The sequence below is a fragment of the Limulus polyphemus genome, unplaced genomic scaffold (assembly GCF_000517525.1).
Source record: "Limulus polyphemus unplaced genomic scaffold, Limulus_polyphemus-2.1.2 Scaffold1329, whole genome shotgun sequence".
Lineage (NCBI taxonomy): Eukaryota > Metazoa > Arthropoda > Merostomata > Xiphosura > Limulidae > Limulus > Limulus polyphemus.
This window is the reverse complement of record NW_013666939.1, coordinates 218,300-240,918: the sequence shown is the minus strand read 5'-3', so window position 1 is coordinate 240,918 and position 22,619 is coordinate 218,300. Positions and strand designations below refer to the sequence as shown.

The following is a 22,619-nucleotide window of genomic DNA, read 5'->3' as shown; positions in this document are numbered from 1 at the left end:
GTTTTATTAAGTAAGGCCCTTGTGTCGCTAAAGTTTCGTCGGAACGAAGTTACGGAAAATCAATTAACGAACGGAGACGTAACAATACTCACGAATGGTTTTGTATACCATCCATACTTGTGTGCAACACCACATAAATATGTTTATACGTGTATATTACTATATACATATATCTCAACATTAAACATTATCACATACATGAGGAGCTATAGACACACTGCATCTGGCTTATGCACTGTTACTACGGTAAACCACTCAGGCTACCACAATTTGCTATGTCTCGATAGTTCCAATATCATCATGAATCACTAAACTGAACTCCTTTTCTCGGAAACACTAAATGAATATTCACCATCAGAATTCAACCAAACTAAGACTTTTAGTTAAATATCTTTCAGCCAGGATTAATATCCATGTTGTTGCTACTACATATATCAGTAAAAACTCAGACCAACTAAGTCTAGATATAATAGCCTAGAATAAAAATAAATGTACTGTTCTAGACAGCCATCAACATTACTAGATAAACTAGCAAGACATTATATTGCCACTCAAGAGTCAATCCACTCTGAAGCAATTGAGGATTTTGAGGAATTCGTGCAATTGCATCATGGTAATTTCCGAGTTTAAGGTGTTTTTATTGAGAGAGCAAAAACAAAATATAAGAAAGTAAAATGTAATACATATGTATACAAAAAATAGCATTGAGAAATTATATCGATATTAAGTAGCTACAGAGTAATGGTATTGAGAATCATAAGTTACAAAAGAGTTATGAAAAAATGATGCTATTGCCTAGCAATGAAGTAGATGCACTAATACTGTGGAGGCTACGGAAAAGTTTATGTTAACACGCAAAAGTGTTACTTTGATGATATATTCCTTACACGATACTAGTGTACTAGCACAAGTAAAAAGGCAACCTACTAACTCACCATAACAGTAGCCAATCATTTAAGAGTTTTTGGTTATGGTTTGGAGTAGCCTGGGAAGTTGCACAGATTAACCAATAATGTGTGAGAACTATACATGCGAGTAGTTCTGCATATTATTTTGAGTATTTTGCATAATAATCATTTGAGAGTTTTTGGTTATGGTTTTGGACTAGCCTGGGAAGTTGCACAGATTAACCAATAAGGTGTGAGAACTACTTGCGAGTAGTTTTGCATACTATTTGGTAATTCGTAGGCACACAAAGAAAAGTTGTTTAAAAACTCACGTTAGAGGCAGAAAGTCATCTCTTTTCCGAGCTTTTTAAGTTTCCAGAATCTCCTCACACATCCACAGCAAATTTACCAAGAAAATGTTGAAGATATCTAATCTACAGAAGTACATCTCGCCAACTATGTTGTAAGTAGAATATATGACTCTCAAGCTTCAATTAATGTAGTTAATAGTAAAGGATATTCATGTTTGTATTAATGAAATGTATTCTATATGTATTAGTTATTAATACGGATTAAAAGTAATAGTAAAAGTTATGAGAAGTTAATGATTAATAAATTAGGACTAATATTATATTTTATGTGGAAAAATTTAATAAATGTTGCTATTATGCTATAATTTGTTCAATGTTACTCTTGGACTCTATTTCTTTCTTCTAACTGTAAAGTACCTCGAGTTAGTGACTTGTGAGCTCCACTTGCCACTGCAAATCCTTAACTAATAAATTTGGTGTAATCAGCAGTATAATTGAAACTCAAACAATTTGCCCTAAGGGCGCTGCCCATTATAACTCACTTCAGTCAGTGTCATGGCAAAATAAATTGAGATAAATCCAGTGAAAGAAAAACAATTCCATTTGACAGGATGGATGATTTTTGTAGAATGTTGGAGGACATTTGGCTTTGAAAAATCATTTGATATCTTAGAAAGCAAAGGTTGCAGTGCTCTTTCAGCTGTATTTCTAAACTCCTAGTGATCAACCTCAGTTGTAAAAACTGATGATGTGCTAGACACAATATATATAAACAACAATCTTCCTAACTGTGTGATAATAGAGAAGTTATCATCATTGATAGCTTGAAAGTAAGGGTAGCAATGCTCTTTTGTTCCCATTCATTTCTCAGTAAACAACCACCATAACATCGTGATAATAAATAATATTTTTAGCTAGGGGTAGAAAATAGACTGCGAGCTTTAACACATAAAGCTAGTATTTAAGGTAGTAAATGTTTAAACTACAGCAAATATTTCTGCGAAAATAAAGTATAGCCCTAATTAATGTTTTATGTAGCCATTTCTCAAACCTAATAAGAAATTTTACTACTTGGGAACGATTTGTAACTTGATGTAACCTGGTTTGTCCTTCGTTTCATTTCATTTGAAATCCTTTTCACCAAAAGTTTAAATTTGTTATTGTTACATTTTCTTCCTATTCCTGTTTACTAAATTGTGTTGTTAATGTTTAAACAGTTATTTGTACAATGAAGTAATGGTAAATTTTATACTGCTGGGGCTCTGCGAAACTTTTATCACATCTGTGATGGCACCATCAGATTAAAGAACTCATATTAAAAACTTTTCGCAATCTACGGATCGCGAGTTCGAATCACTGTCACCGAACAAGCTCGCCCTTTCAGCCGTATGGGCTTTATATAGTTACGGTCCATCCCACTATTTGTTGGTAAAGGAATAGCCCAAGGGTTGGCAATGGGTGGTTTTGACTAGCTGCCTTCCTTCTAGTCTAGCCCCCCAGTGGCACAGCGGTATGTCGGTGGACTTACAACGCTAGAATCCGAGTTTCGATACCCGTGGTGAGCAGAGCACAGATAGCCCATTGTGTAGCTTTGTGCTTAATTACATATAAACTTCTAGTCTATCACTCGAGTAACTTTGCACGAAATTCAAACCAAACCAAACTTTTTTGTGTTGTCATAAATTATTACGTTTTCCATAACCGTGGGAAAATGAAGCTCTGTGGTAAAAAGTTATTTTTGTGTGAAATATACAGAAATTGTTAAAATTTAGTGCAATTTGTAAAATTATCTCTTTCTTTCATAATAAATAAATAGTAATAATTTCACTTTTAGACTCTGACTATAAATGTAGTTTGCTGTTTTGATATTATTAATAGGTAACAAAAGGTTTTAAGTAATCTAGACCATTGTTTTAATTTTGCTACTTTTCCATCGTGTTAAAAGTCACCAGGTCAATGTATGACTGATTATGTTTTGTTGTCTTACAAAATTTGTAGTGCATAATGGAAGAATTTGCACATTTTGATAAAAGTTTAGAAAAAACGACCTTTACACTCCAGATAAATATAAAAGAATATATTTTTATTTCAACCAATGTTTCGCCTTTGCAGCTTCATTACGGTTGTAACGAATTTGTTGTCATGTATTTATTTTTAATATGAATGTTGTTTAGATTAAGTTTGTATTTAAAAATATGTGTAACTTATAGTGTTGGATATGTATTGCGTGTAACGAATTTGTCATATATTTGTTTTAATGATAACGTTTGTTTGGATTGAGTTTATATTTAAAAACCTGCCTAGCTTACCGTGTTAGTTACGTATGGCGAAACTCCCGCCAATTCTCCAAGATTGCAGAATATTCGTGAACGTAAGAATCGACAATATATCCACTTTTGTAACCGGTTAAATATAGTTAGGTATTGAGAGAGCTTAAAAAGTTGGCTAAGAACCTGATATAACCGTGTACGCTATAAATCGTGATTTTGCTAACCCTTATCAACCCGAAAATTTACGATATTTGACCAGGAACAGTTATAAATTTTGAACGTCAGTGGATTCTCATCGGATGTTAGTATCTTTTCGAAAGTATTACGAATTCTCATCGGGCATTAGTAGTTTTATTAAAATATTATCTTACTTCAATGGTACAACATTTCAGTGTCTGACAAAGCTAGCTAGCTTCTCAGCAATTGTACGTACATCGACTACAAGTTAACTCGCTGGATATCAAGGAGACTCTGAATTAGAAATATTTTATGTTGTTTGTAAGTTAGTGAAATTTTTGTTTTATAAAACTTTGCTTGTTGTAACTATTCGTAATAATTGTTGTTGTAAATTGTACTGTTGCATACATATATTAAAACGTATTTGTGTGAAAAACGAAGAAGGTGTGTGTGTCAATCTTGTTGGCAAATAGCATAAATTAACTAAAATATCGGCTTCGGACTATTTTAAATTCTCAATACCTAACATGGTTAAAATACACAACTGTTTTAAATTAGAATATTCATTAAATTATAAAACTGCTTGTAATGTTTTATTTCTCGAGTCTGTCGTAACGTGCGTCTAACAATGTAACAAGTATTATTATTGTTTCATTACTGTACCAATATTATAGTATAGTTATAATACTATGTAGCTACATAAACATATGACATATATTACTTACATAAAATAAATAAAATAAGGAGAACCATAGTATGTTTTATGATTATCTGAAACACACAGACAGAGAATAGAAGCTGCGAAGAAATAATAAGTGAAAAGGATATAAAGCTTAGTAGCAGTGTTAAAACAAATTGTAAGACTGTGTGATACTCCAGAGTATGCAAGTGTTAAACTGAAAGTAATAGTGTTAAGTATATTGGTATAATGTCTTTTTTTAGGTATGGTGGTTTAGCTACATGTACCATTTATTGTCTTTGTTCATTTTTTCGTTAATGAGTATAGCTTCCATATATTTTCTCTCTTTGAAATATTTGTTTTTTGTAAGATAGAAACTTTAAATGGGTTTTTCGTGTTTGTATAGGAAGTGTTCTGCTGGAGCGGTTTTGTGTTGATCGTACTTATATAACGCATTGATGTGTTTCGAAATTCGCGTGTGAAAAAGTCTTCAGGCTTTTCCTATATATGCGTCTCCACATATATTACAAATGATTTGGTAGACCATGTTTTTGATGTGGCGCATTTGTCCTGCTCAGTTTTCTGTAGTGTATCATTGTTTTCTGACACATTTGTTTGTGAGCATGACGAGTAGACTAATAGTTCTTTCAGTGTTTTACCTGGTTTTTGTATTGTGTTGATTGTCAGTTGGGACTGTTTAACGACTTTTCGAATCTTGTTTGTGATCGTGTTGTTCAGTATGGGCGTTTTCCTCTATGTTTTGCGGTCTGTTGCTGTTGTAATGTTTTTGTGATTTGAAAACATTGTCGATGTAATATACGGGGTATCCGTTTCGTATTAACCGTATTTATTGATACTTGGTGTATTTCATCATTCCTTACACACCATGTGGTTAAGATTTAGCTCATTTTCAATCCAACAGGTTTAAATTAGTCAATTATACAAGCGTGGCTTAAGGAATGATTCAACAATTGAAATGAATAAGAAGATAAACTGACCTGCATAACATTGTGACGCTGGTCCAATTAAAATAACGATTTTAATAATTGGCTTATTAGCCACTTGTATGAAATATTTCATTTTCCCAATACCGGATTCAGGCCTAATTATGTTTTTTAGGCTACACAATCAAGTTGTTTCTCTACTACTGGACTCTTGATTGGCTCACTGAAGAGAATGTAAGACTCCCGAAACTTCACTTATTCTATTATACATCGAAACTCTTAATCAAAACTGATTACACAAGATTTCACCGAACGACACTAAAGTATACAGTTTACATAACATTTTTATACAAACGATACTGAACACAAACATAGTACTCTCTCTCGAAAATCATTTACAAAACAGATAATTGTAATACAATTTTTTTGAAAAAACAATATAATTTATATAGATGTAGAAACAAAACATTATTTTAATTGTTTAAGTTAAAGATGAATCGCGGGAAGTTAGTGATATCTGCTTGTAGAAGTTGTTTGTATCTCAGAGATTGATACGCTAATTATTTAGTAGAATCCAATAGGTCATAAAGAAGCAGCCAATAGTGTGCGTGTGTGTCTGTGGTTTGTGAATAAACAGAAGTTTTGGCTGAAAAAAAAACAACAAAAAACTTCAAACACCACTTTGCTTCATTTAGCAAGAAAATCGTTAAAACTAGTTACCCTATTAGTATAGTACAGAATGCTCTCGTGCTGTTCTCACATCGTACACGTGTTCTCCTGATTTGTATGCACAGATATGTTTACTACATAACTGACTTTTTTACATTTAGTGTTTTAATTCAGACACAAACTTTCTTCTATATTTAGTCAAAAATATCGCGAATAAAAGACTTATATAAGTGGGTATATATGACACCATTCTATAATAATTATTTTGTAGAAAAATTCATTATAAACTAATATTTCACATTCCCAATAATTCACATGTATTTAATTAATATTTAAAATGTAGGCGTGTCACGGGTATTGTTTTATTTCGTTTAAAACTTGTTTAAAATAAATATAAACAATTATAATGATCCTTCGTCAGCTTAGACAAGGCGTTCACACCAAACAATTGTTGTAACAAATAGATTATCATAAATAAGTGTTCCCACCACTGCTATGTTTGTCGTATCCATGTCAGCCTGATGAGCTCTGGATTGAGCGAAACGCATCATCGGTAGTGGACATGACAGACAGTCAAGTAGAGCGACTTTGCTAAATCAACCCGACCTTATTTTATGAAGAATCCGACAGTGTGCAGGGTATCAGAAAGCATAAAGATGAGGATGATAAGATCATTTTGACAGCCAGAGATTAGCATTCTAAAACAAGATATGAAGTACGTTTCGTCTATAATTTTTCAGCAGCATATTAGTGTTGTCCTCAAGCAACAAACATGAATAGCACTTTATGTTTAATTTCTACTTTTGAAATTTAATTATGCGGACAATCTACACGAGAGCATGCGGCTTCCACTCCAATGTGCAGATAAAGCTGGGTTGGATCGTCTTGAACCTGCTGTTTGGACGAGCCCGATAAAGATGAAAGCTACTACGTCGATGGAAAGTGAAAGCACCGTATGCTTCCTAAAAGAATATCAAGATAAAGAAGGAGGTTACAGATAATTTTTGGTCAGAAGAAAGTCGTGACCACGACCAAGTTTGGGCTAGGAGAAAAGAAAGATTGAACACCCAGTTTGTTGAAAACAATATGGCTAACTGCTTCTCATATCAAGCCCCACACAACCCGCTACTAAATATACAATTTGCAGAGTTTCCAGATTTCACCGATGCCCACCTACTCACCAAGTTTTCTCTACTTGACTCAGAGATTCAGTGCAAGTAGTTATGTATCTTTTGGCTAATTGTTGACTCTGCAACATTACAGGTCCGCGTGCACGGAATGTGTGACTTCGGTGTTTCTTACATTAATTTAATTAAATGATCTGTATGTATGCGAATCTTTTCACCTTAACATAATTAAGATCACACTATCGGGGCAAAGAAATCAAACTTACTTTTCACATGTTAGTTTGGAGGATTATATAGAAAACTGCTCGCATACCAGTATCATGCTTTTCTAGATATTCAGGGTCAAATAAAAGGTGCAAGCAACTACGATTTTGTGTTTATATCTCTCTTTTTAGCATTACAGGTCTCTCACTCAAATGTTATCAAATACAGTCTAAAAATAAGGGGATTTATATGCTGTTAAGCAACAAAAAATAGGCTTTTATAGGTTTTCCGGCAAAGTTTTATGGCTATAAATAACCCTTTGAACCCAAACCATCCACATTACACACTATCCTATTAAAAACAAGACATACATCGTTTATTCATATGTAAATAACAAATGTCCAGGTTTAATATACACATAAACAGGTTACAGGTGCATGAGAACATATCAAACACACTAGTAAGATATATTAACAATATGTTTATTTGTTGATCCAAGCAGTCTTGTGCAAAACAGAAACAAATTTTCTATTCCTTTAGTTAATTTGTTTTTCAAACTGTTTCCCTGCCGTCTCAAGTCTATCTTGTGCCACTTGTTTTTGTCTACTTTCTCCTGGGCTTTCCTTGTGATTTTTTCTTGGCTGTATTCATCTTTAGTTTCTTTCTCATCCATTTCAATTTGAAACTCACTATTTTTCAATGCCTTGATCTTTTCCTCTTCTGCTTCCTTTCTAAACTGTTGTGCCTCGGCTTTTCCTCTTCAAGTTTCAAAAACATCACATCACATGGTTTTCCAGATGCTTTCCCAACATACTTACAAACTCTCAATCCATTAAAAGATGTTTCAGATAGATCAAACCTTTTGTTTACAGTTTTCTTCCTGAATCTGAATTTCCATGACTTGGCTGGGACTGCTTTTATGACTTTTGCACAGTTTGGATACTTGGGTGTTCCAACCACATTCTTTTTGATTGTCACACATGACCAATATTTGTTTACCACATACTTTTTTCCTGTGCATAATTTTCTGAATACAGTTTTAACTGGTCACAAACTGTCAGTAGTTTCTCTGATTTAAGAATTAGCATCACCTCTGCAACATGTTTGATTAATTGCACACAAATGATTTCTATTTTTATTTGTATATGACTCACTTTGAAGGATCTAAGAGCTTATTGCTAATACTCAAATTGTTTACCAGATAATTCACAAAAGGTAATTATTCTTGACAAGTTTGTAATGTTTTGCAAGCTGGCTCTTCTCCAGTCAATGACAACTTTTATAATCTGATAAATGGTTTCTGGTGACATCCAAGATATGATTCTTGCAGTCTTCAGCACACATTCTGCCTTCAAAGATCTCCGAAGGAAGGTTTTCACTAGATCCACCATAGATTCATGTAAGAAACGGGTAAAAGGCCCTACAGTTTGAAAGGTCTCCAGGCAAGTATCAAAAATTACTTCAGAGACAACAGAAAGAGTAATTGTACCAGGATGTCTTCTTTCAACCTTGTTCAGACTCATTTGTAATTGTCACTTTTCTGTATTTGATCTTGTCCAGAAGGGATAGTTCCTAAAATTAATTTCTTGCTAGAATCAAAACACTATGCAATTCTTTCTAAAGCATCTAGTGCAGTGACCAAATGGCTTTCCACATGTCAAACAAAGAACTTTCTTTAAGCCTAATTTCATTTTGCAACTTTGCAAAATCCTCTCTTCTTGCTGTAGACAGCTTGAAAAAATGGATATGGCTAGCTTTTTTGCTGTAAAATACAAAGCTATACAATGGGCGATATAACAGGTATTGAAACCCAGTTTTTAGCATTACAAGTTTCTTGAGATAACATAAGACTGATGAGATCTAACTTGCACATGCCCTGCTTCTTTACTGGAAGATTGGTGGTTTGTAAAACTGATTTCACTGACAATCTGTTTGGTGAAGTAGAGCTCCCCAGCTTGAAGTCCTTAGCAATTTGCTATTGGGAAACATGACATAGAATATAGATCACCGATATTATCAAAAGAAGAAAAACAGTAAATTTCACAACTAACTTATAAGGCTTGGTATATTTCAGCTATTAGTCTCACATCTTCACCAATCAACATCAATTTGGGTTTTATTGTGGTTTGTGTTAATAAGGTAGAAGAAGCATCTTCCTAATAGTGAGAAGGTTTACTTGATAGTACTGATAGCTGAGATGAAGACTGAGCTCTTGTTGCTAGTATAGTATCCTCTTTGAAAGGAACCAGCTTAGTCTGTCACCCCCACACAAAGCTTGTGTTCCGTACCAGCCAAATGTACACATCATAATCAGCCACTGGTAACAAATTTGTGTTGAGGCATGGCAAAGTTGACTACCTGAGAAGTTGAAAATGACCAACTCAAATGAGAAACTGATAAACCAAGTGCAGTGGGAACATTTCAAATTTAATACACTACTTATTAAGCAAATTTAATACAAACATTTCTTTGATTCAGACTGGACAAAATAAAAGTTTTTGTAAGTCATTTTCAAAGAATCTAGGTCCAATTTAAAATTATATGTTTTTATAAGAGGAGTGGAAGGCCTCACTTAGTTTTCTTAATAGTATTGGTTATAATAATTTTTAAATTTTACATTATGAAAATTCTGTTTAAACTCAAAGCTGTTCACATGGTTATCTATCCTGTGGCATCCACAGGAATAAAACTACAAATTTTAGTTATCAGCTTTCAATGTTACTTCTGATTCACTAACAAGTAATCTAAATCGCTTCAGCTAAGTGAAAACTGAGATATATTAATGCACACTAATGAAAGTTTTTCTTGTGTGGTGATTTATATTATATACTTCTAGTCACTATTTCTTTTATAGAATTAGCTTCATTAATGTACAAGTTACTTTTAACTCTGACCTAGAGAGTTAGCTTACCTCTGATCAGAATTTGGTGATGATTATAACCCAAAACAGTCTTTACTGTTTCTTGTCTAAAATATACAGGGTAATTACTACAGTAACTGCATGTTTTCTAAATCCCATTTCCAACATTATAATCCAGAATAGCATCATTAATGCAACTTTTTTAGAGTTTGGTTTTAACGTAACAGAAAGAGTTGGTAGTTTTCTATAATTAATGATCTTAAACTGGTTAGTCTCCCCAAAACTCTTCAAAAGATTGTCCCAAAAGAGAAATGTCATATAAATAATTTAACTTTCATGCACATACACACAAGAAACCTGGGCCCTTGATTTGATATTCTGGTTTATTTCATGAAAAGTATTCAACAGGGCTCATTAGTGTTTCTTCTTGCTTGAATATCCAATGAGTAAAACAACTTCATGTTATATCACTAATCACAAATAAGTCTTATCCACCACAATTATAACTTGGATAGTACTATTTTCAAATTTAGAACATAAAAATATAACTTTTGTTTTTCAAATAATACAGTGTAATTTACCCCTCACAGGACAAGGAAAAGTTCCTGGTTAAATCAGGTCAAAATGGCAGGTAATTTCAATATAAAATATTTTAAGGTTGTAGCCTAGGAATTCAAAACAAAATCTAGTTGACTAGAATGTGCTAAAAAATCTGATACATTCAATGACACAAAACAAACAATTTTTTTGAAGAACATTGAGTTATAATAAAATTTTGTCCAATAAAAAGATGCACTGCCTTAGTTACAACCCACAAGTGGTTTTGAATCCCATTATTTTTTAAATGTTTATTATGTCACGTTAATGATTTCATTTTGCCACACGATACATCATACATTTTTAATTCTCTCTCTCTCTCTCTCTCCATTGGCAGACAGAAATGGCATTTCAAAACACTGGTCATTGTAAACTAGTTGTATTACAAGATTTAGCCCCAACCCCACTCTCCAAAACCGAAATTATGAATTTCAGTGAAAAATAAGAGGCTCAGTCTTTTCTTGGATTTGCTATAGATCACTGGATAGATCAGTTTAGGGGAATTCTTCCCCTTCATCAATAGCTTCGGACAAGAGCAAATCACAAAATAAGATCAGGACTTCTGTAGTGGTGGACAGCAGTCTATGTGCATCACATTTTAATAAGAAGTAACATTTATTCTACAAGTTTATTTTTTCATACTATTCAGTGGAGAAACAACTAAAATTGTTATTCTTCTCTTAAACTTTCCAAAATACAAGCAATACATGCCAGTTCACTTAAGTTTTGTTAAACAGACTACTACTATTAGCCAATCAGCTTTAATATTAGTTTTTTAAGCCAGTAAAATATAAAATACACCAATCATACGATTAGACAAAGTATGATTGTTTAAATATTTCTCATGTAATCACACTTCCTTATTTACACATACAGAAAGAGAAAATCTTAAAGCAACACACTGAACTTCTTCCAGTTTGATTAATTAACTTAAGCTTTTTTATATTACAGTTTCTAAGATGGCATAGCTATAAAAATTATTGTGGCCAACAAAACTTCACACATTGACCATAAAGTGCAAGTTGTGATCTAATCAGAAACCAGTTTGTTTTCTTAGCACAGACAATTTATAATGAGCTAAATTATATTTAAAAGTTTTTATCATTCTAAAAATACTTGTATTAACTTTTAGTACCAAAAATTGGAATTCACAATGTGCAGCTTCTTACATTGTGAAAAGTAAAACTGAGACGAACAAAATGAGTGTTAAAATAATAGAAATAACCAAATAAACCTTGTCAGTAAGTTTTATTCATGGCAAAACTGCAGGAATAATAGTTTATTACATATATCCAATCTCATTATCAACAGTATACTTGCAAAAATATGCAGGTGTTTTCTTACAAAAGAAGACAATAAAACTGCATAAAACTTGTAAAAAGTACAGTAAGAAGACGGGTTCCAATCATTCTAGTTTGTCTTTAGATGTAAAAAGTACAGTAAGAAGATGGGTTCCAATCATTCTACTTTGTCTTTAGATGTAAAAAATACAGTAAGAAGACAGGTTCCAATCATTCTAGTTTGTCTTTAGATGTTCTTTTCAGTTGTAAAATGCAAAAATGAAATAATGAAGTCATACTGGAAGTACAATAAAAACAGAATAAAATACAAACTACTTGTTAGAACGACGAGAGGGCTCAGATGCAGTAGGAGGAGGTGGGGGACCACGTCTATCAAGATCTTCAATGTATGCCATAAGAAGTTTACGGCGTTCATCTGCTATACTATCTAGGATAAGATAACGCTTGTCTTTCTGAAAGATTATGAGCAGAAAACTATAATGAATCCTACTGATACTTCATCAAATATATTATAATTTACAGATTAAAAACTTTTCAAAAACATTTTAGCACTCAATGTTTTATCAGTTTTAAATAAACTTAATTTTATAACTTGATTCCTTCCATTTCACTTTAACAATAATAAAAAAAAATTATAAGTATCAAAAATAAAAATTAAACCTTCCTTGTTTTTACTCTTGTAATATATCAAATTACAAAATCAAGCACATTCTATTATGTTTACTCTATGCTTATATCAAACCATTTGTTATTTAGAAAAAACCAAAGCTTATTTACATGAGATATGGTAATAATATTGACTTTACAGAATAAATGATGTATATCACCAACCTGTAAAACTGTTTCTATGTCTATTAAATGTTGTTCTGATTCTTCAATCATCTTCTTTGACCTAGATATTAATATGACACATCAGCTAGCATAATTATCACGGTATAAAATTATACTTTCCACCAAAAAGAAAAATGAGTTTGTTTTAGAAAATTTACCCAACTTACTTTTTAGTAGATTTCAATGAAAACACAAATGCATTTTAAAAATAAAAATCTCTTTTTTGCATTTCAAAACCTTTAACATTATCTCATAACATTAAGAAGTTTCTAATTTTAATTTAAGAACATAAATATATTTACAACAATAGTTCTAGCAGTATAGGTAATTCTAATAAAATGTTACTTGCAAAATAATAGAAAAAAAGAGAGAGAGAGGGAAATGAGTTCTTTATTCAGTTACTAAGAAAATTCCACCTAATAATATTTCTGTGACAAAAAAAGTTGTATAATCTTGACTTCACTCACAATTAGTGCCCACACATAAAAAGTGATACAGTAAGAAAACAAATCAAGTTAATTAAAATCAAAATTCAATCACTGAAACACATCTATCGGCTCTTTCCAAATAACTAAACTGTAAAACAATAGGTCTCAAGTGGAAAAGAAAATGGTAATTTTAACTTGACAGTAAAACATACTTTTACATATTTTAAGACTTAAAACTACAAATAAATACAAATTCTAATTTCCATATCAAGATTACTTAAATTTCAGCAAACATACTAATCAATACAGTAGTTGCAAAAAGGAATACTGGTAAGATCAGATATTTACTCTTTACATTTTATTTGGTGAATAGCGATTGCAAAAATTCTAAAACTAATATGACTTAACTCCCCTTTCCCCAAAATAAAAGGAAGAGACCTACTTGTATGTGATAATTTTCGTCTCCTTTAAAAGTTCCCGGAAATCAGTTCTACCAGTATTCAACTTGTCTTTCAGATAATCCTTAAATTCCCGTTCACACTTTCTATCACTTGAAGAGAACTTTGTATAGCGTGGGTCTTCTTTGATCAACTTCTTTACCTGTATTAATCAAAACTATTATGTCCACATATTCATATGCTATATGCATAAATGAAATAAATATATTTGGTACGCTATACAGGTTTACAAATGCCAATACTTACACACAAGTAGATAATAATTTAGTCATGAAGAAGCCACTTTATTTAGCAGACCTAGAATATGGAAATTTAGGAAAGACTACATTATTTATCAGTACAACATTTTTCAAGGCACTAAAGCCAACAAGCTTGGGAATCAAGGCTCTGTTTTCTTTTCGCATAAAAGAATCAAGTAAAATGGACAAAAGCATTATGTGAGGATTGTAGGACATCATGGAAAAGCCTTGCAGTAACAATAAAGTAACTGCTAACATTCTCATTATGGGATCAGCCAAGTATGTGACCCCAAATGGACCTCACCATAATATTACTTCTAATATTTTTTGTGTGTCTTCATGAAATTTTGCAAGCTTTAAATAAGGAATAAGTCTTTTGTAGACAAAAACTCAGAATTTTTAATGAAGCATTTTTGCTAAGACATACAACAAGCATAGAAATTTACATACTTGGACCAGATCATTACAGATTATGGAAAATGTGAAGCATGGACCTTGACATAAGCATTGGTCAACAAACTGAAAGCATTTAAGATGTGGGTGTAGAGAAAGATGATCCTGGACAGACATGGTAACAAAAGAAGAAGTTCTCAGTACGGTGAATGTGAAAAGATATGTTGTACCAACCATCAAGAAGATAAGAGTAGCATATGATGAGACGAGACAACATCAGCAAACCCAACTAGAGCGACAAATAGAAGGGAATAGATACAGGGGAAAACCAAGAATGGAGTGGATAACAAATATTAAAGAGTGGACTGAGATAGCAAAATATGAAAACCTGGTGAGAAAAGCACAGGACAGAAGATTGTGACAGCCAACCTTCCTGAGGAAGACGGTACATGATGATGATGATGTGGAGTGAAAGTGTTAACTGCTCAGAAAGATTTTCAAGTTAAAAACTTATCTTCATCTGAAAATTGTCAAATTGTCCTAAATAAATTTCAAATGATTTTTTTTGCAGTAAAACCTTATATTTTATCTGTTGTTTTCTCTACCCTAACACTATACGAGGTTGGTCAATTTTATCAACTTGTAACTACCAAATATATATTCGAAATAAATCTAAATTACTCTTTTTTTTCTTTCTAGAATGAATTCAAATTGCAACCTGAAATTACATTTGTTTATCCCAAATAGCTTTAAACTCATAACAGTATACATCTATTTATAATTAAATGTAATTGTTTTATTGCCCTTTGAACTGTGTCTAACTAATATTCCTACCACAAAAGTTGTAAATCACTTGGTTAGCATGTAGCTCACATTACCCTATTACAGTGTTTCCCAAACTATGTTCCGCGGAACACTGGTGTTCCTTCCGAGATTGATAGGTGCTCCGTGAGAAAAATCATGATTTTAAATTTTAATAAAATATTTAACACTTTTTGTACAATCATAACTTATTATGAAATATTTTCCTATGTATTAGAATTAGATAATATCGATTTCACATTGAAGAAGAATTATAGAAGATGCCATATCTATTCCACATAATATCTTAGTGAAGAGGTTTATACCAAAAATATATTAAAAATGTATTAATATGTAATTTGATTTAATAAATAAATATATAATATACAAATGTAGAGGGTGCTGCACATGCAACATACCCTCTACACCAATATTTCATGTGTCTAGTGTTCTGTAAACTTTTTCTCAGCTGAAAAGTGTTCTGTGGCCAAAAGAGTTTGGGAAGCACGGCCCAATTAAATTAAAGTATTGTATCTCATGAAAATTTACCATTTATTTTACTTAATCTAACCTAAAAAGTTTCCTAGTTTTACATATTAGTTACTTTTATAATAATAAATAAAGAATACACATGCAAAACAAGAAATATAGTACTTACCTGGGTCTTTTTTTGTGCTGTCAATGAAACTTAACCCACTTTTCTATAGTAATGGTATGACTACACTAAACAAATTTTATTAACCTAACAACAAAGTACCTTGCATAAACATTTTATTTTGTGACCAACAAGTGCGGTCTACTCGCAAAAAACATGTGGGAGAAGCTCCATGGATTGAGCATATCATATACAATGATGATAGCCCTCTTCTCACTGAGTGGGTATAAATGATTTTGATTTGGTTTATTGTACAAACCTCACTCCTGTGGAAACCTCCATGGTTTCAGCGAGCCCCTGGTTTGAGAAACAGAAAGACCCAAATTGTAAGAATCACAAGTGAGTCGGGATGGGCAAAATGAAGTCCATGAGTGATGGTCCTTTATATATGATACAGTGATAATAATAAAATAATATATATATACACACACACACACACAGATAGATATAGACACACCACCAGATAAGCAGCCGGTGGTCTCACAGAAACACCCCATCTCCATAGTAAGCATTATAAAAAGTATACAGATTTAGAGTTACAATATAAAACTCAGCATATCTGACCAGGCAACACCCACCACCAAGTGGGATCCTGAAATATGATGTATATCAATGAAATAAGATAAAAAAATAATAGTATGTTGACGTATCCCAGTCAAAGGCAAACAGACATGTATAGAATCATCACAGGAGGAAAACTATACCCACCCAAGGTAGACACAGCTATGTCGTGCAGAAAAAGAGCAGGAGTTCTTGTATTAGGAGTTGTCCACATACCAGCCTGAATGATTTCCTCCAAAAGACAGCAGTACTGAGCAGTTAAAGACTTAGTTATATGAACTAAGAAAAATTGTAGATGGTGACCTTCCATGAATGTGTCAAAATACACCAGTCGTATGAGTTGAGAAACTCAACCAGTGAGTGTAATAGGTGAAAGTGGAATGCCATGGAACAAATAGACAGGAACAAGACCACGAAATGAGGCAGTACAAGCCATATAACAAAGCAGGGAATGAATTGGACAAAGTAGATGATCCGGATCTTAACAGGAATACAGGTGGGAAAAGGAAGGTAAGGAAATAGAAGTAAAGGCAAAAATAACCTTCCCGGAAGGAAGGCCTGATTTGGATACCTGATAACATATGAGGAATGGTAAAGGATGCAGGAAACAGCAATAGATTAGGTGTCAGAACAACATGGAGATCCCAAACTGGCAAAACAAAGGAATATGGCAGATAGATCAAACAAAGGAATGGAAAAGGAGGGAAATAACCAGGAAGGAGAAAGCTTTCCACAATTGGGAGAAAGGAAGGTGTATGACAGGGCAGTCTTATAAAGAGCAACAGTTGAAACAGACAAACCCTGATTAAACAACCAGATGCAGAACTGGGACAAGTAAGGAGCAGAAGGACAGGATGGTTGGAAGCCATGGCAAATAGACCAAAGCCTCTGGGACATAGACAAGGAGGAATGGCAATTGGTACAGGCAAGGAAAGACGCTACACAAGGGATAAGTCCCAGAAATGAGGCAAGGGACCGGACAAAAGTCACATGTGCAAATGAAATGTGGTGACAGGATGAAAAACGTCAGTTTGTGGTTGTCGGAGGAGCGATCAGAACAGAGAAAAGGGCAGGGCTGTTGTTCAAGTAAAAGCCACAGCAGAAGGAACCACATCTGAGCTGGCCAATAAAGAGCAATCAGCAGAACACAATAATCTTCACTGAAAGCATCCACCCCCACAGCTGAGGTCAAACAAGGAAGAAAGTTTGGTATTCCAGTGAGTGGGAAACACACACACAAATAGATATATACAGTGTTCCCAGTGGAGAACATACTCACAAAAATACCTGAGGATGAAGGGACCACTTCGTGGAGAACCTGGTTTGGACATGATAAACAACTGGCTACAAGATTCGTAACTGTGAAACATAATGTTGTGGTCGTTGGCCTAGTACAGCAAATCTAGAGCCTGAAAGGACAGAGATCTGGACATGGTTCCCCCTTGCTAGGTGACAGTGGAATTGCTAGAATGAATCATAACCATCCTCTCCTGCAGGAATGGGAGGAAATGAGAGAGAGCCTGATGAACTGCCAACTGACCACCGACTCAAAATCTCTGGAAAATCAAGAAAGCATTCATGAACAAATAAGACTCAGGACGAGGCAGAGGAACCCGGAAACCCTCACTGTGGTCAGGTCACCAAAGGAGGTTGGCGCCAATCCCAGGTGGAAGGGAAATAGGATGGTTCAAGGGATCATGGGAGAAGTTCCACTGGTCAAGTAGCATCCAATGAAGGTGATGGATGTGTGCCTGAGCAGATAGAGAGGTAGAAGGTAGGGCTCAACTGAGACAGGAAGAGAACCCCCTAATGAATAACATACTACAAGGTGGTCAGTAAAGGACTTCTCCAACTTGAAGAGAAACCCTACCCAAGAAACTTCTCGAAGAAGGAAGCGGGTGTGAGTGACTGACTAGGCATGGGAAGATGAGAGCAGAACCCAGTCGTCCATGAAATGGAGAGTCCAAAAACCCAGTGAGTGAAGATGACGTGCAAAAGAGAGTACCGCTCAACAAAAAACATATGGAGCTGAAGACAGAACCTTTGTTGACGAACCAAAGAAAAATGACATGAAACTGGGGCAAAAAAGAACACTGATGAGAGAAGTAGGACTCCATGGTGAAGTGAGGTGTTTCCAAATAAGTATACAGCTGGGACAGAGTGATGGTGGAACTCCAATCTCCCTTGTTGTTGGAGACAACACAAAGAGTAAAATCCTGGTTGAGCAGGCACCACTTGTTTAATAGCTCCTTTGTGTAGTAGGTCTCGAACAGATAATGGGAAGATGACTGGACAAGGTACAATCCCTATGAGAAGGGAGGAGATCTGGGAAGTGAAGGGGGGGGGGGTGAAACGGAAGGCAGAAACCATCAGATAGAACCCACAGAACTGTCGTGAAGTTTTGCCAAAAAGACACTAAATATACTGAGAGAAAGGACTCATTACTAACAAAACCTAGAAATGTATAGTCTACAAAGTACAGAAACATAACAAACCTGCAAAACTATGAAATTCAACCAAAAACATAAAAGAATAAGTAACAGCAAAAGTACAGACCACTAAAGGAATTTAGAAGATAAACAACCATTAAATATATAACTTGTAAGTCCACTCAAAGAATCTATAAGACAATGGACACGAAATTAAAACCTATCCTGAAGAATATGAAAACAAAAGGGCACCCAGTTAACAGTAACAAAGTTTGATATAAAACTAATCCTCAAATACTTGTGATTAGTAGTAAAGAAAAAGGAACTTACAAACTAAATAACATTAACAGAGAAAATAATTAAAACTTTAAACAAAAATAAAGGAATAATCAAACTCCAAATGCAAGTTTAAACTAAACCTAAATGATAAAAGAAGTATAAAAATCTAACATACCCAACACTGAGCAGGGAAGATATGAATGACCTAAATTATCAAGTGTGGAAATTAGATCCATCCACACTAACTCACATAAACTCATTGAACATGGGTATACCTACAGGGAGTGAGAAAAACATACTGATAAACTTACCATAGATCTCCTAAAAAAAAAGAATAATACTTAACTCAGTAGATTATGTGGAGGCACAGTATCAGATGGAAAGTGCCGTAGAAAGACAATTTCCACATAGTAATTATGTCCCTCTGCACAAAAAACAAAGAAAAGCATCTTGAAAAGAAGAAACTTTGGTCGAATGTAAGACACAAATTCCCTACAAACTAAAATCTGTGCTTCCTTAGCAGACATTGTCGACACTGAGACTTGGGACTAGTCTAAGAACCATTGTGTATTTATGGCAGGAATTTCATCATCCACCATATTAAATCTCAAATTCATATGAAAAATATAGAATTTGGAAAACAGAGAAACATTTATAAAACAAACAAGTAGAAACAATGGAAGTGAAACACAAGAAGTTGAAGTTGAAACTGACATAAGTTGGTGATCAAGCACAATCAGAATTTTGTTGTCACATGGAGAACGAGTTAAAACAGATGTTTAGACACTAGAATGCCAATCGAGAAAGTGAGGATTGTGCTGTAATGGTAGAGAGAGCTACCTGAGCAAGTATAGATGGAGTAGTATGATTGGTGGAGGGTAGTCACGTGATCAGCACATGTTGCTACAATGGTGCAAAAATGAAGGGGTATAATAGACTGGTACACTGTTGAAAATTTAAGCAATGCTTAGAGGACAAATCAAGGTTGAGATAGCTTTGGATGAGTGGAGGTAGTACTGTTTCAGAAGACGGTATGTAAGAGGCATATTAATGGTTTGGTCTTTCTGATTTATATCAACATAAAACAAGATGATTGGAGTCTATAAACTTACATTATGGCTTGGTAATATCTAAAAGTGTGTCATATGCTAAAAAATCAGAGGCTCAAATAGAAGAGAAAAAATGATCTAAGTTGTGTAATTCAGAGCAAACAAGTGTCACGTGGTACAGAAAAGTGAAGACTGATAATTTAAATACATCCTTTTGAAATTATGAAATTAAAACACATATAATATTAAAATTTGTTTATTAACCACAATTTAATGCTAAGTTTATTTGTATATATATTGATAATAAAGTAGTGTAATTAAATTTTGAATATAACCTGTAAAAAGGTTATGACATGCACACTTTTACTTACCCGTATTTAAAAGGTTAAATGGCCAGGTATAGCCATCATAAAGAAAGCAGACAACCAAAAGCACTTGGTTCTCATGGGTTTTATTTGGCTCTATGAACCAAATAATGTGAATGATTGCCACTTTTTTAAAACTCCCACAGCTGACAATGCAGAGTATGTATATTGGCATCACACCTCAAACCCCAGACCAACACTAACAAATAGTTTAAGCCTGGTTCATTCTCACAAAGAAAGCAAGTTATTCCATGTTATTACTGTATCGGTTTAAACCAAAAAGATAGTTTTCACTCTGCACTTCAAAAATCTTGCATTGTTAAATCATAGCCTACTTTAGGATTCTTTTCAATACAGTATAAAAGTTTCATGGTCCAACATGAACATTAATCAAAAAATCTATCATTTCTGAAAAAATATATAGTATATTTATTCTTATTATTGTATTTGTATAACAGAAAACAATTCTTCAGTGCTTAAACCCCGATCTGTGGTAAAAAATGCATCTGTTATAAGAGCATTTAAAACACACATTATTAAACTATTTATATAAAAAAGGGTATATCACTTTAAATGTTTAAAATTTTTTTCTTTTTGTTTATACAATTATGCCTCATTTCCTGTCAAGCAGCTTTAACTGATCATTAGCCATCAGTTTTGCAAACTGCGTTATCCACTGTTTTTTTCCTACATTCATTTTTCTAAATGGTGTCTAAGTACAAGGTCCATATAATGCCTTGTATTTTAATTGAAAGTTCATTAGGATTTCACAAATTTTAATAATAATAATCTAACTTTGGCTAATTCTCACCTCTTTCCATGAAGATGTCAGAGTGATTTCTGCTGTTTCTTCTAACAGTTCCCTGAACTTTTCCTTCTTCTTTTTGTTTAAGGCTTCAATGTGTTCATTAAACAGCTTTTCTCTCTCCTCTCGATCTAATGACTCCACCATCTCCCATCGATGATCTTTTCTGAGAGCTTTCTTGGCTTCTCGCCAACTTGCATCTGAGTTTCGAACCTATTAGTCATAACAGTATGAGAAAGGAGTATCTTTACTATCCATATGTATACATTCTTATATGCATATACATTTATCTCCTTTTTTTTAAGTCCTTCCCTTCTATGTTTTAGATAAAACGAAAAAGGCATTTATTTTCAGATACACAAAAACACATGGTGTTGTATAATTACAAAAATCTTGCTTATTACTTTTCACATCAATATAAAATTTTGTGGTGATTGCCTAAAATATTTCACAGAAGATTATGTTCTCAGATTGTAAAAAGTATTAAGTGAAATAATTATGCAACAATTATCATTTTTTAAATTAAATATGAAATTACTTATCTCATTATATATGTCTCAAACATTTATTTAATACCAGACTTTTAACATTACATGCCCATGGCAGTGCTTTGTATGGGGGTATTATGTACACGACAGTGAAAGAGTCGTGGTAGGCTGGTATGTACTACAGAACTACATTTCAAGTTGCTTGGAAGTTTGCGGGTAGTACGATGCTATCAAAACTTGATTTCTTTAAGGAAAGGTATGAAACAACCTTTTCTAGCATAAAATATTTATTCACTCAGATCATAAAGATGTGTTAAGAGTGAGGATTAAGTACTTCCCTTGTACTTAATGGCATTGGAAAACAAAGAAATTAGGATCAACTTGGGGCACCAGAGCCATCGAGAAAGAAACCTGCAACAAGTTGTATTCCAGCTGTAGCAGGCAGAGTATGGCATCTTGTAACACAAAGTTCAGTGGCAAAAGCTGCCAATATCATCTAGACAATAGTATGAATAGGATTTCCACTTGGAAAAGCAACCTAAGTCACGTGTACAAAAGTTATTTTCATGACATTCAATCTTTGTATATCTCAAATAGCTAGATAAATGAATCATGTACTTACACTATTCCATACAAAGACAGTAGCAATGCCTATGGATGTCTGTGTGATCAAACTCTATACATGGGCACTGGAAGACTCTTGTCCTCTTATACATTATTTCTTGTTTTTCTATGTTTATTCTTTATTGTCTTATTATAAAGTAACTAAATGTAAAATAGTGATCTCTTTAGATTAGTTACTTTAAATTAAG

General features: G+C 33.5%; 1 protein-coding gene across 1 annotated transcript in view; it reads right to left on the bottom strand.

Annotated features, from left to right (window-relative positions):
• Positions 1-10,493: 10,493 nt before the first annotated feature.
• Positions 10,494-22,619, bottom strand: part of LOC106463120 (transcription elongation regulator 1-like) — a 13,840-nt gene continuing 1,714 nt past the window's right edge. The window contains exons 2-5 of the mRNA XM_013923095.2: positions 21,326-21,532; positions 13,728-13,885; positions 12,858-12,918; positions 10,494-12,478 (exon numbers count right to left, since the gene is read on the bottom strand). Of these exons, the coding sequence (XP_013778549.1) occupies positions 12,338-12,478; positions 12,858-12,918; positions 13,728-13,885; positions 21,326-21,532 (567 nt within the window). The 3' untranslated portion in view covers positions 10,494-12,337. The remainder of the gene's footprint in view (positions 12,479-12,857; positions 12,919-13,727; positions 13,886-21,325; positions 21,533-22,619) is intronic.